Source organism: Oryzias latipes, chromosome 2 (genome assembly GCF_053564925.1).
Source record: "Oryzias latipes strain Hd-rR chromosome 2, Olatipes_Hd-rR_3.1".
Lineage (NCBI taxonomy): Eukaryota > Metazoa > Chordata > Actinopteri > Beloniformes > Adrianichthyidae > Oryzias > Oryzias latipes.
In genome coordinates, this window is record NC_136238.1 from 2,470,180 (window position 1) to 2,495,260 (window position 25,081).

The 25,081-nt window shown below is 49.7% G+C and overlaps 4 protein-coding genes and 1 long non-coding RNA gene across 8 annotated transcripts; 2 read left to right on the forward strand and 3 right to left on the reverse strand.

The window, feature by feature from the left end:
- Positions 1–605: 605 nt before the first annotated feature.
- Positions 606–3,286, reverse strand: LOC101158252 (keratin, type I cytoskeletal 18). Of its 2 annotated transcripts, XM_004084524.5 has the most exons (8): positions 2,897–3,286; positions 2,744–2,826; positions 2,523–2,679; positions 2,292–2,453; positions 2,097–2,222; positions 1,677–1,906; positions 1,494–1,528; positions 606–1,048 (listed from the first exon to the last, which is right to left on the reverse strand). In XM_004084524.5, exons 1-8 carry the CDS (start codon positions 3,284–3,286, stop codon positions 864–866), a joined length of 1,368 nt encoding a protein of 455 aa, XP_004084572.1. In that variant the 3' UTR covers positions 606–863. The 2 variants fall into 2 exon arrangements, with proteins under 2 accessions (XP_004084572.1, XP_011491090.1); XM_011492788.4 differs by lacking the exon at positions 1,494–1,528.
- Positions 3,287–3,649: 363 nt separating this feature from the next.
- On the forward strand, positions 3,650–8,327 carry LOC101158742 (keratin, type II cytoskeletal 8). 2 transcript variants are annotated; one of them, XM_011492790.4, is made up of 9 exons: positions 3,650–3,805; positions 4,677–4,885; positions 4,954–5,014; positions 5,087–5,182; positions 5,261–5,425; positions 5,500–5,625; positions 5,697–5,917; positions 5,998–6,023; positions 7,613–8,327. In XM_011492790.4, the coding sequence occupies exons 1-9, from the start codon at positions 3,725–3,727 to the stop codon at positions 7,618–7,620; spliced, it is 993 nt and encodes a 330-aa protein (XP_011491092.1). In that variant the 5' UTR covers positions 3,650–3,724; the 3' UTR covers positions 7,621–8,327. The 2 variants fall into 2 exon arrangements, with proteins under 2 accessions (XP_011491092.1, XP_011491091.1); XM_011492789.4 differs by having other exon boundaries at positions 7,650–8,327.
- An 876-nt stretch (positions 8,328–9,203) lies between these two features.
- On the forward strand, positions 9,204–18,613 carry LOC144983654 (uncharacterized). Of its 2 annotated transcripts, none has more exons than XR_013647414.1 (4): positions 9,204–9,586; positions 15,571–15,863; positions 16,573–16,617; positions 16,919–18,613. It is a non-coding gene; the product is annotated as an uncharacterized LOC144983654 (long non-coding RNA). The 2 variants fall into 2 exon arrangements; XR_013647415.1 differs by having other exon boundaries at positions 9,205–9,586; positions 15,697–15,863.
- On the reverse strand, positions 11,246–14,456 carry LOC101158991 (G-protein coupled bile acid receptor 1). The gene is made up of 2 exons (XM_011492791.4): positions 14,307–14,456; positions 11,246–12,476 (listed from the first exon to the last, which is right to left on the reverse strand). The coding sequence occupies exon 2, from the start codon at positions 12,427–12,429 to the stop codon at positions 11,404–11,406; it is 1,026 nt and encodes a 341-aa protein (XP_011491093.1). The 5' UTR covers positions 12,430–12,476; positions 14,307–14,456; the 3' UTR covers positions 11,246–11,403.
- aamp (angio-associated, migratory cell protein) lies at positions 16,645–24,330 on the reverse strand. The gene is made up of 11 exons (XM_023949221.2): positions 24,009–24,330; positions 23,791–23,928; positions 19,643–19,762; positions 19,419–19,558; positions 19,205–19,349; positions 19,048–19,131; positions 18,185–18,300; positions 18,020–18,114; positions 17,860–17,950; positions 17,372–17,526; positions 16,645–16,973 (listed from the first exon to the last, which is right to left on the reverse strand). Exons 1-11 carry the CDS (start codon positions 24,100–24,102, stop codon positions 16,898–16,900), a joined length of 1,254 nt encoding a protein of 417 aa, XP_023804989.1. The 5' UTR covers positions 24,103–24,330; the 3' UTR covers positions 16,645–16,897.
- Between the last annotated feature and the right edge of the window lie 751 nt (positions 24,331–25,081).

The window sequence follows — 25,081 nt, forward strand, 5'->3', positions numbered from 1 at the left end:
CTGCTGTCAGTGACACATAGATCAGAGTATCATCTGCATAGTTCTGATAATAATGTAATCACTGCGAATTAACTGACCTAGTAGCAGCATAGAGGTTGAACATAAGGGGTCCCAGGATCGATCCCTGGGGCACACCACAGTTCAAGGCCATGTAGTCTGAGACACAAACCCCGAATGTCAACAAAATATTTCCTGTCTTCTAGATAAGACTTGAACTAACTTAGAGCAGAGCCTGAAATTCCAACCCAGTCTGTCTAAAAGGATCCTATGATCAACAGTGTCAAAAGCAGAACTTTGGTCTATAAAGTCAAGTTTCTCTCTTTCATGGTCAGAGCTCGCCACAGGAAGCCCCGCCCCAAACTTGGAGCTGGTGGAGCTGAGGGACATTTCCAGGATGTTTCTGTCCAAACAGAAATGTTTCTCATTATTTTAGGGATGTGTTGTTCTTCCATGTTTTACACCATAAGTGTCTGAAATGTCTTGGTGGTTTGTCATAAAGTCGTTTCTCATGAACTTTCTTACGTTTTTCTCTTTGATGATACATTTAATGTCCAGCAGCTGCAGGAACCATAAACCTGCAGCAGCTTTAAATCAACAGGAAACAGTTTATTTTGAAACCAGATGCTTTTATTTTTGTAGCATGAGAGAAGGAAAAACTTTGACCCCACAGGTTTGAATCATTTGAGACAACAAGAAAAAGCTTGAACACGTCAATCAGCCGTCACGTCCTCCGTCTTTTCATCCTCTTTCTCTGAGTCGGAGGAGGATGAGGACGAAGAGGAGGAGGAAGATGAGGAAGAGGATGACGAGGAGGAGGAGGAAGATGAGGATTTCTTAGAGGATTTCTTGGACTTTTTGGTTTTTTATTTCTTGGCACTCTTGCTGACAGCAGCTTCTTTGACGTTGACGGCGCCCTCCTCTGCCTCCAGGGCTCCTTCACCTTTGACCTCTGGAGGAGCTTGGAGGGCAGCGGGCGGCTGAGAGAAGGCTTGCTGCTGCACCTCCTGCTCCTCCATGCGCAGCGGCTCCTCATTGAGCGCGGACCGCTCTGTGGAGACAAAGGAGAGGTTCTGGTGTGGCGTTCAGAAGCAGGACTGGAAACCCTTGTTTGATCGATCTCTCCAGAGTTAGTGCTCTTTGATTTCTGCGGATGTTAGATGGTGAGTAAAGGTTACAGGATGGCTGTGATTGACAGGTTTAGTGATCATGTGACCTGTTCCTCCTCTCTTCCCAAACCCATCAGAAACGAGGAGAAGCGTCTCCGTGCAGCGCCTGCAGGGCGTAATCACGCCGTTCACGCCCTCCAGGCCCAGGTTTCTGGCACTTTTATTTAATCAATCTTGTTTGTTTCCTGTTGGGAAGCAGCCAATCAAATGGTTGGAATCAGGCTGAAGCATCTCAGTCTGTTGACGGAGGTAAACCTTCCGGTTTGACGGGTTGAAAAGTTACATTTGGTTTGTTTGTGGTTGTGGTTCTGGACGGATCGGACTTACCACAGTTCAGGGCTTCATCTAAAGAAAACTCCAGGCTGTCAGGGAAGAAGAGCAACCAGTGACAAACAGGTCGAGCATGTTGAAGCACACGCTGGAGGTTCTGGCTGCTCCTCTGCTAAAACCCGCTTAAACGGCTAAACAGAACGACTTCCAAAAGGGGGAGGAGCCTGGAACTCTGCTCACCTTTCAGGGTCGGCAGTGATGCCGCGCATCAGGTCGTCATACTTTTGGATCTCCTGCTCCAGCTTGGTCTTGATGCCCAGCAGGTCCCGGTTCTGCGCGGCCTGCTGCTCGATCTGCTGCGTCACCTCCGTCAGCTGCCTCTGGAGGTCCCGGATGACGGCCCAGGTGGGCTGCAGACGCAGGGCGCACTCGTCTTTGGTCCTCCTGATGTTCTCCTCCAGGCTGTTGATCTGTACGGAAAGCAGGAGAGGACATTCCGTGGTGTTTATTTGGGTTTTCACAGCCACATCCAGGTGTTCCTGAAGGCTACAGATTTTTTTATGGCTGGAAGCAGAAGCGGTTGAGCGTTAATGACAGACCTGTGAGGAATGAGAAGCAGCCGAGCGGCTCGGCTCGTGTTTCATGTGTTTGTCTGCTCACCGTGCCGAGGAGAGTCTTGATCTGAATCTCCAGGATTTTCTTCTGCTTCATCAGGTCCTTGAGCTCAGATTTGCCAGACTCCAGCGCCTCCAGGTTCTGGGCGTCCTCCACTTTGATGTTATCAAACTACAGAGGAGAACATGACAGAGTCAGGAGGGTGGGGGGGTGGAGAGGTCCCCGACAGCAGCGTCATACCTTGCTTTTGTACCAGTTGTCCATCTCCTTCATGTTGTTGTCTGCTACTTTCTCGTAGTGGACTCGGATGTTCTTGACAAGGTCAGCCAGGTTGGAGGTCTGGGACTCGATCTCCACCGTCACCTTTGAGTTCTTGATCTTCTCACACAGATCCTTGACTTCCTGCAGGACAAAAGAGCTGAAGTTCAGCCTCAGATGAGCAGAGAGCGACTCTGCAAACAGGAGCCTCACATTCTGGTGATCTCTGGTCAGTCCATCCAGCTCTGACTTCACCAGTTCCATCTCCTGCTGCAGATTTTCTTGGGTCAGTTTGGTGTCTTCTAGAGTCCTCTTCAGATCCTCCAGGTCTTTGTCCAGCTCTTTGTTTGCCTTCGTTTCTGCCTCCAGCCTGCAAACAGAAGAAAGCTCAGTTCTGTGTCCAGGTGTGGAGAAGAGTTCTGCCACGTTCTCACTTCTTCTTGAAGTCCTCGTTGGCCAGCACAGAGCTATCGGTCTGCAGCAGGATCTTCACGTTCTCCATGGTGATCTCCTTGATCTGAAGACAGAAACATGTCATAAGAAATAACTTCAAACCAAAACATCTGCTTCAGAATAAAACAGCACACCTTCTTTTTCAGATCCTCCAGGGATTCCAGGGTTTGATCCCAGTCTCGTCCACTAGGTACCTTCCTTTTGGCTTCGATCTCATCGATCTGTTTCTGCAGGTCCTGGTTTTCTTCCCGCAGCAGCTTCACCCTGTCCAGGTACCCGGCCAGCCGGTCGTTCAGGCCCCTCAGGGTCTGCCGGTGCTCCATGTCGTCGGTGGTGGAGGGAGCTGGGGAGTCCGGGGCATCCTCCCTCTGCTGGCTCTGCAGGGAGGCCCGCGCCTGCGGGATGGAGTCGCTCTGCTGCTCGTTGCGCAGCACTTTGCGCAGCCCCTCCAGGCTGGACACGGACGCCCTGGCGCCCCTGGACCCGGGAACCCCGAACAGGCTCTTGCTGCTGTTCCTTTGCATGATTGAGGATGAGGATGAGGATGAGACGGAGCGACAACCACACGGATCACTTCTGCTGACTTGGAGTCGCCGGACGGATGCTGGGAAGCCTCTTTATAGCAGGTGTCTGCGCGTAAATCCGCCCACCAGCGGCCTGGTTGGCTCCAGAGTCCGAGGAAAACTGGTTCTGAGAAGAAATTCCAGTTTTTCACCTCGACCACATACCTCTCCTCCTCAGGTGTCATCTGATGATTGGACCTCAGCGCAGGTATGGGGAGGAGATGGAGACTCCTGTGCGTTTAAAAGCTGCTGCTCCGCGGGAGAAACGACGCGGCTTCACCAGACCTCACCTGTTCAGACAGACCTCACCTGCTCAGACAGACCTCACCTGTTCAGACAGACCTCACCTGTTCAGACAGACCTCACCTGCTCAGCGGACCTCACCTGCTTCCTTCCATCATGTCATCACCGAACAGCAAAACCAAAGAGAAGCATGAGATGATTGGACTCAACGACAAGTTCGTCCAGTTGATTGACACGGTGCGTAATTTCCTTTAAAAATGTTCAACAGTTTCATTGTTTTCTGCTGAAACCGCTTTTGAAGAACAAACTTACATTAATAGAAATTATTTCTGCAACAAAAATCTCTTTTTAGATTGAAAAAAATGCGTAAATATTTTTGATTTGAACAGCAAATGCATTCTTTGATGATTTCTTTTTTTTACTTTGCGTAAAACGTTTTTCCTTCATTTAGAATATTTCATATCTGGATTATAAAATATCTGCAGAATGTGAAGCTGCTGAGGGGAATAAAGAGAGTTTCACCAACAAGTGTCCTGGAGGAATTTAGAGCTTTAAGACTGAAGGCTTTTGTTCTAATGAATCCGTTCCCTGGAGGCACAGAAACAGTCTGTGTGTGTGTCGCCCCCTGGTGGAGAAATCCAGAACAGCGGGTTCTGAAAGAGAAAAACGGTGTTTGTAAATATGTTTTTGTAGCATTTTCTCATGATGGTCATGTGTGAGGAAAATTAGGAACAATTCTGTTTCTGTGTATATTTTTATCCAAACTGGAGCAGACAAAAAATGCTGTTTGAAAAATATTGTATTTGTGATGTAGAGAATAGTGTGGGCGGGGCATGGGCGCAGCAACAACTGGAGTTGCTCCGCCCCAACAGCCCCGCCCACAACCCTGAGGTGAATTTCCCTGCAGTCCTAGAAAACGCTTCCCAAACACAGGATTTTAGATTTTGTCTAAAAACGATTAAAAGACCTCTTAGGAAACAGATCAAACGATGACTGAAGGGGTGTTTGTCGCCCCCTGGTGGAAACATCCAGAACAGTAGGAGCAGCACCATCATCTGGTGGGAACATGTTTCTTCCTGTGACGGATTCCTGTTTCTGTGCATCAAAGGTGAAAAACCTGGAAAACGAGAAAAGAAAGCTGGACGAGAAACTGAAGATCCTGCGGTCGAAGGAGGACTACGCCGGGAGGGTGGACGACATCGTGAGGCAGGAGAAGATCGAGCTGGAACAGCAGGTGGAGACTTTGCTCAGGGACCAGGAGAAGCTGAAGGATGAGCTGTCCACGAAACAGGAAGAGGTGGAGGACACCAAGAAGAGGTCAGCACAGGTTCTGGTTCTGAAGCTCTGAGTGTTTGTCAGCACGGTAACCATGGAAATGCTTGCAGGTACGAGAAAGAGTTGAGTGACAGAGTTGAGAAGGAGAACAACTTTGTCATAACCAAGAAGGTAGGTACAGGTGTGTCTTCTTCTCTTGCTCTCATCCATCATCTGGAAGTCTTTATTGTGTTTGTGCAACAGGAAGTGGATGAAGGCCACATAACAACTGTTGACCTCAAACTGGAGCTGGAGGATCTGCTTGGAAAGCTGGAGCTCCTCAGGGCTGGATTTGATGAGGTACAGAGAGGTTCCATTCCTGCTTCTGGAGAAAGAAGACGTTCCTCCAGATGACCCTTCTGTGCGTCTGACCTTCAGGAAATCAAGGAGCTGGAGTCTCAGGTCCAGAATGAGAAGAGGGTCATCTCTGACACCAACAAACGCTCCCTGGACCTGGAGCCCATCATCCAAAGCGTTGAGATGAAGTACTCAGAGATGGCAGTTCGTGCCAAAGAGGAAGCAGAACAGCTGAACCAGAAGAAGGTGAGGAGCAGAGAAGAAGAGGAGGTCTGTCTGTCACACGTCCATGCTGACACTGTGGCTGCTCTGCTCCTCAGATGAACGATTTGGTCCAGACTGCAGGACAGCGCGAGCAGGAGCTGCGCGACATAAAGCGGGACATCGCAGATCAGATCCGCATCATCCAGAAGCTGAAGGTGGAGGTGGAGACTCTCAGGAGGAAGGTACAGACCAAACACAGAACTCCTCAAACTCCCCCGTCTGTCCACCTGATGATCTCTGTGGCTCCTGACAGGAAGAGTCGCTGAGAAAAGCCATGGAGGACGCCAGACAGAATAGCGACCACGACATGGAGAAGGCTCGAGCGGACATCGCCGCTCTGGAGAACGCTCTGAAGGACAGGAAGAAGGAGCTGGCCAGGCATTTCCGCGAGCATCAGGAGCTGCTGAACATCAAGCTGGGCCTGGACATCGAGATCGCCACCTATCGGGAGCTCCTGGAGAACGAGGAGCAGAGGTAGGAGAGGCAGCAGGTCAACGTGGCGTGAAAATGTGGGAGGAGTCTCCTAACGGCGGTTTCTGCTCCTCCTTTCACAGGATGAGGCACACCATGCACCTCATAGGTGAGAACCTCTCTGTCATCTTCTCTTGATGAGGCTTTTTTAAAACCCGAGAGCTGAAAAAGCTGCAAAGTGACTTCATTATGACAAAGAAATACGTTTTAGAAGAAAGTTCTGACACTTCAAGACTTATGAGACAGAAAAATCCCTTGGAGTGGTGCGCCCCCTTGTGGCGAAATCCTGTTGTAATCAGCGGATGTAAAACATCTCAAAACATTTCTTTCTCATGGAAGCGTATTCCATTCAGTAAAACAAAGATGACCTCTGACCCACAGAGTGTCCGTGCCAGAGACGTTTAGTGTGTGATGTTTGTGGAGAGACACAGGTCTGAAGCTGCAGAGGCAGGCAGGGACCGTCAATAAAGTACACAACAACACTGCAGACAAACAATAGCAGCTTCTCAGTAACTCGCCCTAAATAATCTCACAAACATCACAAGAACTCCTTAAAACAAACTACACAGAAATCCCAAATGTCGTTTTTATTTTATTTTACAGTGAACCATCACGTTTAAATAATGCAACTTGTAGACGTTTCCTTAAGTTGTCGCTGTAGGACTGCATTGGCTGTGGTCCCACAGGAAATTAGAGCTAAAAACAGAAACGAAAAAGTGAGAGTGAAAAATGAAAAAAACATTAAAACTTTTTATCAAAAAGACTGAAAAATTTGTCAAAATGTAAAACATTTTAGCGAAAAACATAAAATTTGTGAAAAACAAAAAACGATTGGAGCAAAAAATGAAAAGAAAACTGGCAACAACAAAAATTATAGCAAAAACGGAAACATTTGATTTGGAAGTTAGAAAAAAATTCCAGACTGTGAGCCGCTCACTGCTGTGTGACTGATGTTGTCGTCAGGATGGACTCACAACTGAAAACACTGCTCCTCAATATTTATGACTTCTTCAAGGATTTTCTCTGTGATGTTTGTGGATGAAGTCGGTAGGAAGAACAGAACAGATGATGATGATGATGGGGATGTTGCAGCTCATCTTCATCATCATCATCTAGTTTTCATGAGCAGATGAGGTCAGCGCCCCCCCCCCATGGTTGGAGTTATCAGCTTTCTAGTTCTTGAAAAAATCTGAACGAGAATCACGGCAGAAGTTTTTTATTTGAATGTAATATGCTTCCATACTAACTCACTAAACCAGAATGAACCAGCAAATTCATTAAGAACAAATTCTATATTTAAACTTTTCAAGTTTGTGTTTCAATGCAGCATAAAAGTCAAATTTTATGTTTTATTTTTATTCTCAATTTTTCATAAAAACTATTGTATTTAATTTATTTTTTTTCTAATTTTTTATATTTTCTAGATCTATATTTTATTTTATTTCATTTTTTTATGTATTTATTTATTTATTATTATTAATTTATTTCTTTTCCTTCTGGTGAGGGCTAAGCTCAGGTCAGCAAAGGCTTAAACTTTTATTTTTATTTTTATAAAGAATAAGCTTTGATTCAAAGCCGTTGATGGACAGAAGGAAGAAAACATTCAGAATGTGCAGAAAACAGAACACTAACAAAGATACACCAACAAAGCTGTTGTGTGTTTGTGCTCCACTAAAACCAAACCTGTCTTTTGCTCAGATGTCTAAATACAAACCAAGTCCTTACTTGCACGCAGACGCTAAACGGACGTCGGAGCCCCAGAAGCCCCCCTCCCTCTGGAGGGAACCCACTGTTGTCCCAGACTGCCCCGTTGCCCCGGTAACCTGCAGTTCCCCCAAACCCATCGAAATCCCCACAGTGCCCAAGAAGCGGCTGCTGATCCGGTTGGAGGTGTCGTCAGGCCGGGTGGTGTCAGAAAGTTCCCACTACACCGACTGATCAACTCCAACTCTGCTCCATATCCACAAATGTGAATTCATTATTTAATAATTCATCTGATAAATTAACTTGTACTAATATTATTCGGTGATCCAACAGTGGCTCCGACAGATTCAACAGTGTGCTGCAGTAGGGGCTTGAAGTAGTTCACATCAGTGTTTTCCAGCTTTTCTCCAGGCGTTCGGCCTCTGGGGGGGGGGTGCTGGTCTTGCTGTTGTTCTCCTCAGACATCAGTGACTAGATCATCACGTCCCCCTTAAATCTGTGCTCGTCTCTCCTCTGTCTGATGGAGAGCAAAGCTAGAGCTGCTTTCAATGATCTTTTTGGGGAAATGTCAGCTGTTTGTCCTGGGATGCAAAAGAAAAAAAAGGCTTTCTGTTTATTGTCCTTCCAGTTCGCCATGTTCTCATGTCTGTCTGCATCTTTGAACTCTGTAGGAGAAAAACCTCTATTGTTAATAAAAAACTAGCAAAAACGTGGTTATCTTGTGTCATTACAAGAAGAAGCTTCTGGATGGATGGAGCAAAGCTTTGTCTGCTAGTCTCTAAACCCTCATTGGCTGCTCTCAGAAATCTGTCCATAAAAAACAGATCTGAGGACAAAAGGCATCAGAAACACGGTACAAACCCAAGATTCTGCTCTGGTTGGACTTCAGTAGAAGGCCCAGAGTGCCTTGAACAGGACTCCATGAGGGACAAGATCAGACAACTTCTCCAAATCTACAAAGCACATGTGTACTGGATGGGTAAAGGCCAATGAAATCCTCTAGCTCCATGTAGAGCTGATCCACTGTCCCATGACCCAGACAAGACCCAGACTGTTCCTCCTGAAGCAAAGGTTGCACCGTCAGTCAAATTCTCCTCTCCGATTCCATGGTGGAGACTTTTCCAGGGATTGTGAGTAGTGCGATCCCCCTGTGGTTGCAGAACATCTTGACTCTGACCCGACCCGCTGCTGTTTGACCAATAGGGTCCCCATGTTTCACGGAGTGAACGTCAACACAAGCTGAGGGCTTTAGAGCCAACCCACTCCAGCCTGTCACCATGAGCATCTCCAAAGGGGATGAGAGTTCAACCCCTCCAAAAGAATTTGGTGTCAGAGCCCAAACTGTGAAGATAAGCCAGGCTGTCTCACGCCCCCTCCCACTCAGTCAGGTGACATTTTGTGTCCTGATGGTCAGAAAATATTTCAGTGGATTGGGCTGTGAACGTCCCCCAAATGATTCCTTCCTGCGGGTGGTGGGCCTACGGAAGAGAATCCCAGATAGTCTTTTTGGGCTGCGCCTGGCGGGATACCTTGGGTGTTACGTTTTGAGTTCTTTGCTTCTGTTTTTGGTTCTACTTTAGTTCAGTTTTGTTTTGAAAGGTTTCCTGTTTTGTATCATGGTTTAGAGTTTTCCTTTTTGTTCCAATCTGCCCTGATTGTTTCCACCTGTGTCTCGTCTGTTCTGTCTATTTTAGTCCTGTCTTTCCCTTCCTCCTGTGCTGCTCCATAGTACGCTGTTTCCCTGTTTCAAGTGGTTTTCGAGTGTTGAGTTTGCCTTGCCTGCTCAGCAGTGGTTGTTTTAGTTTGTTGAGTAATTTGAGACCCTATTAGACCTGGAACCTCCTGCCTCCTCCTCTCTGCGACTGGGTACTTCCTTAACCCCCCAACGTGACATTGGGAGGAAGGCCGGCGACCAGGCGTTCACCTGTCAGTCCCAACCACAGGCTGGGCCTGGTGACATCAGTCCAGGTGATGTAGTGGATTTTACCTTCAATGTCATCATTTTGGCCATTGAAAGTACCACCTTGATGTTGGAGGCTTTTCCAGAATTTCTAGCTAGTAAAACACAAAGTGGTTCAAGAATTTGCTGTGGTGGAAACCTGGATCACTTTAAGAAAGATGTAGCTCTTTCTACCACACTTTTACAGATCCAGAGACTTAGACTATTCATGAAGTATGTAGGTATCTGCAGGTCTGGGGGGCGCCCCTGACTATTTGTCTTCTGAGGGGGTCTGTGGGATTCTATTTGTTTTTCTATCTCAATTAAAGCCCAATTCCGTCTGCCTGCTTGTTCCACTGCGGCTGACGTAGTTGTTTTAGGCATCCACATTTGATTTTTACTAAACTCAGTAGTCAGACTCTTATTTTGAAAGGACCAAGTTTAAGTTTAAAAATGTAGTTTTCAAAGCTACAACAAGCTTACATATCCATGGTTTCATAACAGTTCTGTAAGGTTGAATAAAGTCTAGACAGTAGAAATGGTAAATGGCGTGTACTGGTGTAGCGCTGTACTACCTTTACAGTCACAGTTTCCTTCAACCAACACACACACACACACACACACTCACACACTGCTGCTGAACACCAGCACCAGCCTATAACCACCAGGACTAATGTGGGGTTCAGTGACTCGCCCAAGGACACTCAGGAACTGAACCTACAATATTCCGACCAGAGGTCAGCCGCTCTGCCTCAGGACCTTAACTCATCTTCACAGATGCGTAATGCCGCCAAAGGGTGCCTCTTTGGTATCTTTGTACCAATAATTCAGTTGATGCCATGGCGAACTGTTCACCCAATGGTGACTGAGTGAACTCTAGTGATCCTGTGACCCCAAAAGGGAATAAGTAGGTAAAACATTTGGATGGATTTTTGACCCGTTGTCTTTAACTTCAGAAATGTAAATAAAGAGGCAGAAAACGTCAGACATTCTACCCGAAAACCTGAACCAGCCCCTTAAAAAGACATCAAGTGAAATCTACCTGCTACACCTGGACACCAGTTCAACAGCTGGTGATCTGCATCAAACTAATGATTATTCTGCTGTTGATTCTCTTTTATTTCAACAATGATTCCTCTGCTTTGCCTCTGATGAGCGTCAGTACACACATGAACACCAGTGCTACCTTCAAATGTATTCATCTTATAGGGGGCTTTGGTACTTTATCAAAAAACAGAATGTTACTCATAAAAACCTGGATTTATCTAACAATTTAAACTTCTAAATCAAAACAGGAAATGTAAAAACTTCAAAATAAAACTTCCTGTCTTTTTCTTTGACTGCCTTCCTGTTGGGGACGTTTTTTGGTAAAATATAGTTATATTAACAGAAAACGTTTTAATCGTCACGCTTTTCAAGGCAAGTTCCTGACATGAAGAGGATGGTCTTAAAACTCTCCTCAGCAGCTGCTTTTGTTTGTCTTTGCTCTTTTCTGTCCTCCCGTCATTCCTCCTCGTCTTCCGGTTATGGTGTTCCCGCTCTCATGACCCACTAAAGCCCGCTTCATGGAAACAGAGTAGAAAACGTCTGTGACCAGCTCGGCATGAGGACAGAGGTCTCCGTTAAGAACTGGAATGCCATAAAACAGAGGAATCCACTGTTTAAGGTCAATAATTCAGAACCAGAAAAACTGCAAAGTCTTGAATTTATTAAGACAAGTGAGGCTGAAACAGACTTCTGGAGTGAAAATGACGACACACGAAGAGAACCACAAATGTAAACCACCACAGGTTGTGTTTCTTTTGCAGAATGAACTAAATAAATATTTAGATGCTCCTGCATTCTTCTAGAGTGAAACCTCCTCCGCCCTCTTGGCGGATCGCCTCCATCTGTCCCTGAATTTCTGCAGGAGTTTGAACGCCGGCTCCGTGTACTGCTTGTTGGCCAGGCCGAGCACCAGCGGCACCACAGCCATGCTGCCGATGCCGATGCAGGACATCACAATGTGAGCGGTGGAGCTCCAGCTGCTGTCGCTGATCAGGAAAGCGACGCACACGTGCATGTAGATGAGGTACGGGACCCAGCACGCCAGAAAGGTCAGGGACACCGCCACGACACAACGGGTGTACCGCAAGTTCAGCCGGTGCTCCTGGTCCGAGGCCTGGCCGCCTCGATCCACGGCCCGGTGGAGGCGACAGATGTCCTTCATCTGGCCGCGGGTGATCCGCAGAACGTGGCCAGTCATGGCGGCGATGATGAGAATGGCGGGCAAAACAATCCCGTACACTTCCAGGTAGATGAAGGCGTCGGTGAACACGCGGCGGTAAGAGCAGCAGATGGTTCTGTTCACTGAGCAGTTGGAGAGGAGCGTCAGGTTCTGGCTGCTCTCACAGCAGTGGGTCCAATCTGGCCCCGCCCAGTCGTTCCACCCGAAAGCAGGCAGAGACGCAAACAAAAGCGGGGGCGTCCACACCACCAGCAGCGCCAGAGGAAAGTGGCGGTGCATCCACAGGTTGCTGTAGTGCAAAGGGTCCACGATGCACACAAAGCGCTCGTAGTGGACCATCACCAGGTTGAAGAGGAACGCCAAGAAGAGGAAGTTGGGGAAGACGTGGGCCAGCAGGCAGGAGCTGAAGCTCAGGTCCCGGTTCAGACCCATCAGAGGGATGAACGGCAGCGCCACGCCCGTGAACATGTCGGCCACCAGCAGGCTGAGGAAGAAGTAGTTGGTGGTGTTGTGCAGCTGGCGGTTCCAGGCGATGCCCACGATGATGAGCAGGTTGGCCAGGATGATGGAGGTGGACAGCGGCACAGTGATGGTGTAGATGAGGTGCTCCTTCGAGAGCAGAGAGCGGGAACCGTTGGGGTCCATCGCAGCGGTCCTCAGGCCAGAAGCCAGTCCAAACGGTCACAGAGATCCTAGATAGAAGACAGAAACATTGGAGTGGAACAGTTTCACCAACACGGTCGGGTAATTCTTAAGGTCTGGCACCGGATTTAGTCTGGTCCGTCTGCGTCTGCGTCTGCGTTGACACAAGAAGATGGAACGTTCATCAGTCAGAAAGTTTATCTGTCTGCGTCTGACATACGCCCCTTTGCAACGCAACGCAACGCAATGCCATGCAACACAGAAAATTTGCAACAAAAATGCAGAGAAACTGGTTCAAAATAAAACATTAGTAAAATTTGTCAAGGAGACGTCCATGTTACGGATACTCTGAATCACACCGTCGTCCATTTCTGTCATGGATGTCAAAGTTTCATTTGGGAAGGACAACAACATCATGTATGACACAAAACATGCAAGGAAAGGGCGTGGTTACCAAAGCTTTGGGCCAAGAGGGTGGGGCAAACTACTCAACATGGGGGTGGCCGGACAAACCACTCCTCCAGAAGCAGAGGGACAGACCAGAGACGCAACAACGTTCACTAAGTGACGGCCATGAGACGGACTCCCCAGGCAACGCAAGGGAGGAGCTCTGCAGACGGACCTGTGGAAATCCGGCTCACGTGTTGCTGAAGTGTTCTCTATGACCACAACAAACTGAGCATGAGTGTTTTCTCTCCATGGGGTCACCAGGTTTGACCATCTTTTGCTCTTAGCCACCGCTTGGGACTCTAGTGCTTTAGATCTATGGACGGGTGATGCTGAAAGTACAGACGTGTAGGCTGGAATAGAAGGTCTCTGGAGGACTGATAGGCTGTAACCCTTGTGCTATCCTATAACCCCCCCCCCCCCCCCTTACATTGAGGTGTTCTCCCTACCATGACAAAGGTGGATAAAGGTGGAAAGATTTCATGTAATCCATGGACACCAGTGAAGATCACAAATCATTGAAGAAAAAAGGTTCAGAGCACTGTCTGGTGGGTCTAGATGACCCACTCCCAACATTAAAGTGCCTAGGATAGAACAAGGGTTACATCTGACCTCAGCTGTTGCTAAACTCCTTCAAATATCCACTCTTCAAAATGCAGCTGAAGACTCGAGTCACCGTTTGAGAAATTCCTCATGTTCAGTCGTTTCTCTGTGATGTGAGGACGCTCATAAACATCGTTTCTCCCCGTCAGCCGGCAGCAGTTATTACATGAAGGTCTGGAGAGGTGGACTCGTTTATCATCAGGGATGCAGAGTTATGGCGTCCTGGGGTGTGTTTTCTGTCTCAGAGTGATGAATCCTCCACGTCTGGATACTCCAAACAGAAGCAGAACCTCCTGTCTGTGAGGCTGGAGCCTCTTCAGTGCTGTTTTGTGTTTTCGCCTCTGATTGATGGATCTGTAGGAGTGAACTGGACCGCTGAGTGTTGGAGCCCCGGTTTCTGGTCGCTCGCTGTCCTGCCTTCTGCTCTAACGCCTCACATTTCAGGCTCATCAAGTCCTTTCTCAGGTCACCTGGATTATCAAGTCCCCGTTAGTTGTGGCGTTTCACTTCACACCAAGCATCCTAATAATAAACATATTCATTGCTTTTCAGCAGCTTTTAAACAACAGTTTGAGCGTTTTTGCATGTAAATAAGGCCAACCCAACTTTATGGTGTCAAAGTCCTGTCCAGGTCCGGGTAATGGGATTTTTAGAGGGTCTTAAAATGGTGAATGAGCACAGAAAAAACATCTTTTTACGGCTTAGTTGAGCGCTTTCTGCCTGGAAATGCTGTGATGACGAGAAACAAAGAGGGTTCTGCTTTAGAACCGGCTGAGAACCCTTTGGTGTGATTGGACAATCAGCAGCAGGCGTGGAAATAAGGCGCCTACCTCTGAGAGGTGAGTCCTCCAGCCGAGTCAGAAGAGCAGGACGCTCATCTCTGCGGGTCCATCCACAGCCAGGAGACGCCGAACCACCTCACAGCAGGAGCGGGAACGCCAGCAGGAGCCTCTCTGAGGTCCTGAGAGGGGGAAGTGAGCTCTGAGGGAGGAGGAGGAGGAGGAGGAAGAGGAGGAGGAGGAGGCAGTCAAGCTCCAAGTGGCTTTTCCTCAGAGGGATTGGTGGGAAAGAGGGCAGCGTCCACTTGGACGTTTCTGGACCACGTCAGAGACTGGACATCCTTTGGCTTTCATGAAACCATTCCAGGGTGAGATGATATTAACCCCCCACACAAAGCCCCCGTCACAGGAAATGACCCCTCCCATTCCTCACACTCACATCATCCAATCAGGAGTTCTGAAAATAGGAGGGAAAAAGCATCTTTCTCCTGTGAGTTTCTCCTAACACTCAAATGTCAGCCAGTAGGCCACACCCCCATGTGTACGAATGAAAATGTCAAATTTACCCATCAATCCACCTTTTTATGAACACGTACTCCTGTTCAGGGTCTCGGGGAGGCCGGAGACCAAAGGTGGGCTTCACCTGGACCATCGCCCGTCTGCGCCGTCATCCAAGGAAGGATCCAATCAACCGAAGGGGCGTGGTCTTTAATGCAAGGGGCGTGGCTTTTTAATGGAGAAAACAAGAATGTGACACAACCTGGAATTGAACTTTTTGAGGCAAGAGTGCTGACCACTACACCACCCTCAGCTTCCTAAATGTACCCCTTTGCATTGTAGTCAAAAGGATCGGATTAACGTTTGGAACGAGACACCTAGTGGTTGTTGAGGAAAAAAACACGATTAACCTTGTTTGTTAACCCGTCCTCAGGAAAGTGTGGACTGTTCCCAGTGGTTACTTAACGACTTAACGAACGACAGATTTTCTTTATTTCGTCTTTTGGAAGGGCTTCAACCTGGAAGTCAACTTTTTTTTTTTTCGTTTGGCTCTGCGGTAGACTGGCGACCTGGATAGGCTCCAGCAACCTTGTGACCCTAAAAAAGGACTAAGCAGGTTCAGAAACTGTCTGGATGTTTGTTGATGACGCTGTGCTGTTCTAAAGGTCTCATTTATGCTGAAATCAGGAGAGTTTAGTTCTGTTTTCAGGCCAAATATCACTAAATGACAGGAAAACAGAAAGAGATCAATTTACATAAAAGACCTAAAGACTTAAAGTGTTTTAAACTTGCATTTTCTTGGGTTTTTCTGCTTTAGAAACCTCCTATTTAATCAAATGTTGTGTTCCATCGTGTGACTCTTGATGAAGGATGGGATCTAGGATAAGGAGGCCGAATGCTTGACTCCAACATGTGAAACCAGACGTCTCCCATTTAAACACAGCGTTGGGTGGAAAGCCAAACACAGAGCCCCCCCCCCCCCCTCCGGGGGCTCAGAGTAAACGCTGGGACACATGAAGGATGGGGAGGCAGATAACGTCTGGAAGCAGACACTAGGCAGAGGCGCGGCTGGACGTGGAAGCATCCAGAAGGAGACGTTTCCAGGAGGCCGTGAGTCACTGATATCATCTGTTTCTGTGACAAAAATGTAACGCGATAAGATGAAGCAGACTGAGAGGACAGATCCTCCACTGAGAGGAGAACCGCTGCACTGCGGTGCTCCTCAAACTCCATAAATGGAGGCAAACGGCGAGACTTTGGCGGCGGCGTGGAAAAGGACGGAAATGTCCTCAAAACAGTGAAAGTAAACGGGTAAATAAAGATAAAGAGTAGAATCTAGAAAACAGAACATAAAGTCATAATTAGAGAGCTTCAGTCTAAATTCATTCATTTATTTTCTGACCAAAACGTCTTTAACAGTTTAGCTTTGATCTTTAGACCAACAGAGGCGTTTTCTTCATCGCCATGGTGATGAAGTTTAGTTCTGTCTTTTTTTTCTCTGAGTGTTTTATTTACATGAAAACTCAGTAAAATGTGTTTTTGGTGATTTGTGTATTAGTAATTCCCTAAATGTGTTTATTTTATCGTTTTGTTCAATCAGACTGAAGACTTTCTGCTTTGGAAAGCTGCACTTGACTGCAGGAAAACGTCTGTTTCTGCCTCAAACTGATGGCAGAGACGCTAAAACGCTGTTTTTAGGAGAGGAAACTCTTTCAGAGGCAGAGGAGCAGAAAACTCAGCAGGAATGTTTGTTTTTTCCCTCCATAACCATAAATCCCTCATTTATTTCCTCTGGGCTCTTCCTGCTTCCTCGCCACAGAACGGGCCGTCCTCCTCGTCTTCTTCAGGCTTCATCCCAGCGGAGGTAAACAAAGACAGAAATAGATGCCACTGAACAGCACTTTTAATCCAGATTTACTGTATTTACATGAAAAAAAACACAAATCAATGCAGAGAAAAGGAAGGAAGAAGAGATTTCTGATCACTTCACAATAAAAGCAAACGTGAACTAAAAAAAAAAAAACTGGATTATTTCATTTTAAAGACTCTTTAAGGAAAGGAAAATGAATTTTTTATCATTTATTCCAACCCTGAGGAGGAGAAACGCTTCTCTCCAAACTAAACTTTTGTCCTTTTTTCTCGTCCTATCGGTCGGGTCTCTGCAGGCAGAACACTTTGGCCCGGTTGTCCCCTGACGCCGTGACGGCGAGCGACGCCTCCCTACGAGCAGCAGACACAAAACAGGACAGGTGTTCAGAGGAGAGTTTCAGGAGTCAGAACAACAGTGACGGTTCTGCAGGTGTCAGCGGGTCCAAACCCAAACGGGAGGAACTACTTTTCCTTCCGCCTGCAGAATTCCTCAGTGAAGCGGTGAAGTGATGTTCATGGAGGCGCCTGCTACACACCTGAGGAGGGCGGAGCCTCCAGAGCTCACCTGCAGGCTGTGGTGCTGCGTTCAGGCTCCAGGTGTGATGAAAGTTCAGTTTCTTCCAACCTACCTTCATGGAAATGCGGCCCGCAGCTGCGTTTGCCCGTTCTGAGGCTTTTATTGTGAAGCATCTTCGTCCTGCTCACGGGTGATGTAGACAACCCCCCCCCCAGCAGCAGGACCGGCTCACCTGTTCACGGTGAAGTCCAGGATCTCGGCGCCGTGGCCGCGGTACTCCGACAGAAGGCCGCCGGAGCGAGCGTCCCACAAACGCAGCGCTCCGTCCAAACTGCAGGTGGAGACCACCGAGGAAGACTCCTCCCACTGCAGGTGGACGATGCCGGCCTGGGGGAGCACACAAGCTTCATCATCATCTTCATCATCTTCAGCCCCCCCCCCAACATTAGAAACCACAACAAACACAAACAATTAATCTACAAACATTTTCTTTAGTGTTAAATATAAACAACTAACGACCGCCAAAATAAAAGCCTGAACCTTTGCAGGAAACAAAGGATTTTAGGGATTTTCCTGCATAAATGTGACACTTTGTGTTGAAATGTTGGTTTTGCTTTTTTAACTTTTTTTATTTCATTCGTTCAGAACATTTTAGGAGAAACTGAAACACAAAGACGGACGTTTCCGTCCACAGGTGACCGGAGGCGGAGTTTTCTTCACCTGGTGGAGACACTTGTGCCTCAGGACGTGGGTGGAGAGGTCAAAGATCGCCAGAGTCCCGTCCAGAAACGCCACGGCGATGAGCGGGAGGCTGCAAAGACACCGGCATCAAACCCTCAGCGCGCCGGCGCCACCTGCACGGCTGCGTGTCAGAACTCACATGCTGCAGAAGCCCACCGCCTCCACAGAGTTGGACTCCTCCTCGTCCCGGGATCCTGTGGCCTTGCCCCCCTCCACCGAGAACGTTCCCACCACCTTTAACACAAGCAGACGTCAGAAGCCGCCGCCCCCCATCCCGACGCCCCTGGGACACCGGGACACCCACCTTTCCTGTGCTGCTGCTGATGAGTTTGGCGGAGCCGTCCACAGACCCCGTCAGCAGCAGGGAGCCGTCCTTGTTGCACGCCAGGCACGTCAGCGCCCCCTGGTGGCCGTCCTGACCTGTGGGAGGGGGGCAGAAACCCCCTTCAGCGCCTCCTCGCCTCAAACCGTTTCAGGAGCAAAAGAAGCTAAAATCCCTGATGGATGCAGCTGCAGCGCCGCTCTAAGCAACCATTCTGGAGGGTCCAAACTGCTGCGTCTGCGTCTGCGCAGCCGCAGAGCAACAAACGGATGCAGGTTCATGGAAAAATGTTCTCAAACTGAAGATACTAACGAGTATTTAGTGGCAAAAAAACAAGATTGAAACATTTTCTATGAAAATATTTCAAGAAACTGAGCGGGAAAAAAATAAAAGATTTAAAAAGTTTTAAAATATGCTTTTTATTTTTGTCCTTAATTCCTTTTTGTGGATAATAACTGATAATCATCGTTTTACGACTGTACCAACCGCTTCCTTTTCTCTCATCTTCTCTACACAATAAGTGACAGTGTTCAAAAACATCTGCTGAGAGTGAATGTGGACATTTTTTAAAGTGTAAAAATAACAAAAATAGTTTTTTAGGATTTATAACAGAGATCAAACATGTAGAGACCAAATTAAATGTATAAAACTATAAACGCCTAAACAAACAGCTACAGCTCAGAGTTTCTGCATCATAACTCTGGTTATTTTTGTTTAACCAAAGCTATAAGTTTGGAATAAACCATTTTAACGGTGGGGGGGGGGGGGGGGGGGGGTCTCTGTCCCTCCTACCACATCATAAACGGGAGACGACTGAGGGTCAACTGGAAAACCGTCAACCGTACCTTTGACCACGTGGATGGCGTTCCCGTGCTTCAGGTCCCACACGCGCACCGTCCCGTCCTCGTATCCCACCGCCGCCCGCTTCCCTGCAGACACGACGGTTGGACTGAACCGCGGTTCTCCTCCGTCTGACTCTGAGAACCCGTGGTGGTCTCTCACCGTCGGGGAGGATCCTGCCGCAGGTGGCCTGGCACGCCGGGCTCTGGAAGGTCTTGCAGTCTCCCGCCGGGACCTTCCACATCCACACGCTGCCGTCGTTGGTTCCCGCCATCAACACCGGAGCGGCGGGATGCCAGTCCAGCCACTAAGCGGGAATCCAGACGGTGAGGCGGCGAGCATGCCGTTAACCCCGACACCCAGAACAGGCGCTCACCTCCAGGTCTCCCACTTCAAAGGACCACACCTCCTCCTTGGTCTCCACCCTCCACACTTTGATCAGGCCGCTCATGTCGCCGGACGCCACCAGGGAGGAGTCGTGGCTGAACATGGCGCACGTCACCGAGTCCTTATGACCTGGTGAGGAAAAACAAAAGCTGTCTGTGGTTCTTCAGGTTCTGCTGCAGATGGATCCGGTGGTGGTTCCGGTCCTCAACTCACCGCTACACTCCAGCAGAACCTCCCCGTCGCTCACCCTCCACACATAGGCCTTGTCGTCCTCTCCTCCTGTCACCGCCAGGCTGTTGGTGACCGGGTCCAAACTCACGCAGAACACGGAACCTGCAGGGAGAACCGGGGAGTGGTTTAAGCAGAAAGAGAGGAGAACCTCCTACAGCAAGAGGAGCCTCCATCAGGACGAGGAGCCTCCACCAGGAGGAGGAGACTCCATCTACAGCTGGAGGAGCCTCCATCAGCTGGAGGAGCCTCCACCAGGAGGAGGAGACTCCACCAGGAGGAGGACCCTCCATCTATAGCTGGAGGAGCCTCCATCTACAGCTAAAGCAGCCTCCATCAGGAGGAGGAGCCTCCATCTACAGCTACAGGGGCCTCCACCAGGAGGAGGAGCCTCCACCAGGAGGAGGAGCCTCCACCAGGAGGAGGAGCCTCCACCAGGAGGAGGACCCTCCATCTATAGCTGGAGGAGCCTCCATCTACAGCTAAAGCAGCCTCCATCAGGAGGACGAGCCTCCATCTACAGCTACAGGGGCCTCCACCAGGAGGAGGAGCCTCCACCAGGAGGAGGAGCCTCCATCTACAGCTAGAGGAGCCTCCATCAGGAGGAGGAGCCTCCACCAGGAGGAGGAGCCTCCATCTACAGCTGGAGGAGCCTCCATCAGCTGGAGGAGCCTCCACCAGGAGGAGGAGACTCCACCAGGAGGAGGACCCTCCATCTATAGCTGGAGGAGCCTCCATCAGCTGGAGGAGCCTCCACCAGGAGGAAGAGCCTCCACCAGGAGGAGGAGCCTCCATCTACAGCTGGAGGAGCCTCCATCTACAGCTGGAGGAGCCTCCATCAGGAGGAAGAGCCTCCACCAGGAGGAGGAGCCTCCATCTACAGCTGGAGGAGCCTCCATCAGCTGGAGGAGCCTCCACCAGGAGGAGGAGACTCCACCAGGAGGAGGACCCTCCATCTATAGCTGGAGGAGCCTCCATCTACAGCTGGAGGAGCCTCCATCAGGAGGAAGAGCCTCCACCAGGAGGAGGAGCCTCCATCTACAGCTGGAGGAGCCTCCATCAGCTGGAGGAGCCTCCACCAGGAGGAGGAGACTCCACCAGGAGGAGGACCCTCCATCTATAGCTGGAGGAGCCTCCATCTACAGCTAAAGCAGCCTCCATCAGGAGGAGGAGCCTCCATCTACAGCTACAGGGGCCTCCACCAGGAGGAGGAGCCTCCACCAGGAGGAGGAGCCTCCACCAGGAGGAGGAGCCTCCATCTACAGCTAGAGGAGCCTCCATCAGGAGGAGGAGCCTCCACCAGGAGGAGGAGCCTCGATCTATAGCTGGAGGAGCCTCCATCTACAGCTATAGCAGCCTCCATCAGGAGGAGGAGCCTCCATCAGGAGGAGGAACCTCCATCTACAGCAAGAGGAGCCTCCATCAGGAGGAGGAGTCTCCACCAGGAGGAGGAGCCTCCATCTACAGCTGGAGGAGCCTCTATCAGGAGGAGGAGCCTCCACCAGGAGGAGGAGCCTCCATCTACAGCTGGAGGAGCCTCCATCAGGAGGAGGAGCCTCCATCTATAGCTGGAGGAGCCTCCATCTACAGCTAAAGGAGCCTCCATCAGGAGGAGGAGCCTCCATCTACAGCTACAGGGGCCTCCACCAGGAGGAGGAGCCTCCATCAGGAGGAGGAGCCTCCACCAGGAGGAGGAGCCTCCATCTATAGCTGGAGGAGCCTCCATCTACAGCTAAAGCAGCCTCCATCAGGAGGAGGAGCCTCCATCTACAGCTACAGGGGCCTCCACCAGGAGGAGGAGCCTCCATCTACAGCTAGAGGAGCCTCCATCAGGAGGAGGAGCCTCCATCTATAGCTGGAGGAGCCTCCATCTACAGCTAAAGGAGCCTCCATCAGGAGGAGGAGCCTCCATCTACAGCTACAGGGGCCTCCACCAGGAGGAGGAGCCTCCATCAGGAGGAGGAGCCTCCACCAGGAGGAGGAGCCTCCATCTACAGCTAGAGGAGCCTCCATCAGGAGGAGGAGCCTCCACCAGGAGGAGGAGCCTCCATCTATAGCTGGAGGAGCCTCCATCTACAGCTATAGCAGCCTCCATCAGGAGGAGGAGCCTCCATCAGGAGGAGGAGCCTCCATCTACAGCAAGAGGAGCCTCCATCAGGAGGAGGAGTCTCCACCAGGAGGAGGAGCCTCCATCTACAGCTGGAGGAGCCTCCATCAGGAGGAGGAGCCTCCACCAGGAGGAGGAGCCTCCATCTATAGCTGGAGGAGCCTCCATCTACAGCTAAAGGAGCCTCCATCAGGAGGAGGAGCCTCCATCTACAGCTACAGGGGCCTCCACCAGGAGGAGGAGCCTCCATCAGGAGGAGGAGCCTCCACCAGGAGGAGGAGCCTCCATCTATAGCTGGAGGAGCCTCCATCAGCTGGAGGAGCCTCCACCAGGAGTAGGAGCCTCCATGTACAGCTAGAGGAGCCTCCATCTACAGCTAAAGGAGCCTCCATCAGGAGGAGGAGCCTCCATCTACAGCTACAGGGGCCTCCACCAGGAGGAGGAGCCTCCATCAGGAGGAGGAGCCTCCACCAGGAGGAGGAGCCTCCATCTACAGCTAGAGGAGCCTCCATCAGGAGGAGGAGCCTCCACCAGGAGGAGGAGCCTCCATCTATAGCTGGAGGAGCCTCCATCTACAGCTATAGCAGCCTCCATCAGGAGGAGGAGCCTCCATCAGGAGGAGGAGCCTCCATCTACAGCAAGAGGAGCCTCCATCAGGAGGAGGAGTCTCCACCAGGAGGAGGAGCCTCCATCTACAGCTGGAGGAGCCTCCATCAGGAGGAGGAGCCTCCACCAGGAGGAGGAGCCTCCATCTACAGCTGGAGGAGCCTCCATCAGGAGGAGGAGCCTCCACCAGGAGGAGGAGCCTCCATCTATAGCTGGAGGAGCCTCCATCTACAGCTAAAGGAGCCTCCATCAGGAGGAGGAGCCTCCATCTACAGCTACAGGGGCCTCCACCAGGAGGAGGAGCCTCCATCAGGAGGAGGAGCCTCCACCAGGAGGAGGAGCCTCCATCTTTAGCTGGAGGAGCCTCCATCAGCTGGAGGAGCCTCCACCAGGAGGAGGAGCCTCCATGTACAGCTAGAGGAGCCTCCATCTACAGCTGGAGGAGCCTCCATCAGCTGGAGGAGCCTCCACCAGGAGGAGGAGCCTCCATCTACAGCTAGAGGAGCCTCCATCAGGAGGAGGAGCCTCCATCTACAGCTACAGGGGCCTCCACCAGGAGGAGGAGCCTCCATCAGGAGGAGGAGCCTCCATCTACAGCTACAGGGGCCTCCATCAGGAGGAGGAACCTTCATCAGGAGGAGGAGCCTCCATCTACAGCTACAGGGGCCTCCACCAGTAGGAGGAGCCTCCATCAGGAGGAGGAGCCTCCACCAAGAGGAGGAGCCTGCATCTACAGCTAGAGGAGCCTCCATCTACAGCTGGATGAGCCTCCATCTACAGCTGGAGGAGCCTCCATCAGCTGGAGGAGCCTCCATCTATAGCTGGAGGAGCCTCCATCTACAGCTAAAGGAGCCTCCATCAGGAGGAGGAGCCTCCATCTACAGCTACAGGGGCCTCCACCAGGAGGAGGAGCCTCCATCAGGAGGAGGAGCCTCCACCAGGAGGAGGAGCCTCCATCAGCTGGAGGAGCCTCCATCAGCTGGAGGAGCCTCCACCAGGAGGAGGAGCCTCCATCTACAGCTAGAGGAGCCTCCATCAGGAGGAGGAGCCTCCATCTATAGCTGGAGGAGCCTCCATCTACAGCTAAAGGAGCCTCCATCAGGAGGAGGAGCCTCCATCTACAGCTACAGGGGCCTCCACCAGGAGGAGGAGCCTCCATCAGGAGGAGGAGCCTCCACCAGGAGGAGGAGCCTCCACCAGGAGGAGGAGCCTCCATCTACAGCTAGAGGAGCCTCCATCAGGAGGAGGAGCCTCCATCTACAGCTACAGGGGCCTCCACCAGCAGGAGGAGCCTCCACCAGCAGGAGGAGCCTCCACCAGCAGGAGGAGCCTCCACCAGCAGGAGGAGCCTCCACCAGCAGGAGGAGCCTCCACCAGCAGGAGGAGCCTCCACCAGCAGGAGGAGCCTCCATGGGGTCACCTGTGTGTTTGGAGAAGGTGAGCTCGCTGTCATCTTGTTCAGCTTCAGCTTCCATCTCGTCCTCCGTCTCCCAGCCTTCGTCGTCCTCCAGTTCCGCCTCCTCAAAGTCCACATTGTCCAGGTCGTCAGCCAAATCCTCTGTGAGGAATGGTTACTATGACGTCATCACAGACAAAAACAAAACAATCGCTGCGCAAGAGGAAGTCGCGACCACAGACCTGGTTCTGGTTCGGTGTCGTTGAGATCGATGACTTCAATGATTTCTTCATCTCCGTGGATCTCCACGGTGTTTTCCTCTGCATGATCATCCATGTTTTTAGGAAAACTCCCCAACAAACCCTACAGAAGCAACGCTAGCTTAGCTAACGTGACGGTCCTCTGGGCTCCGAACCTTCCCGAATCGGAACCAGAACACGGTGTGACCCAAACACGAGTCTCTAGAGACTAAATCAAGTAAATCTACAACTTAAATGTCCGAAAAGCGGCATGTTTTCTTCACATGTTGCTTGTCACGTTGACCCGCAGTCGCACAGTGATGACGTAGACGGAGATTTCTGGTCTTTTTGATTTATTTTATTTTCGTTTATTTATGTTGTCTGATTTGTGTAGTTATAAATTTATTTTTTTCTAACAAAGATAAATTTATTTTTTGACAGAATAAATGTTTTAAAAATGTCCCCGTCAAAGTGGGAGGAGTCCATCGTTCTGATTGGCTGAGAGAATCACATTCTCAGAGATAATTGGTCATTTTACTGAAGTAAGCGGGCTCGTGGGAAACAACACAAGTATATTTTTAAATATATTTTTAAAGGCGTCTGTAAAATTATTTATATGGAGATTTTTGTAAATATTAACATAAAGATTAAAATAACGTCCGCGTGTTACACGTAATGTGGGCGGTAACAAGCTAAATGTACTGTTTACTTTATGTTAAAGTAGAGCAGGTATAACATTTGTTATTCAAGAACAGAGTGTAGAGAGTAGTGTAAATAAGGAAGTGCTAATAAAGTTTATTTAAAAAAAGGAGCAATCTGCGACATTTAGAATGTAGTCCACAAGAGGGCGCCATCACCCCAGAAAAAGAGAAACAGCTGAAAATGCTTTTATTTTAGGTTCCCACAGGGATTTACTGGGATTTTACTGTTTTCTTTTTGTTAAATCGCATTTTATGTTCTTTGAAACAAATGTTTTGGTATATTAAAATTATTGGGAAAAAAACACAACAACCAGACATTATGAGTTCAAATACAGTTTTCTTTGTATTAGAGATGATTTTTAAGGGTTTTTTCCT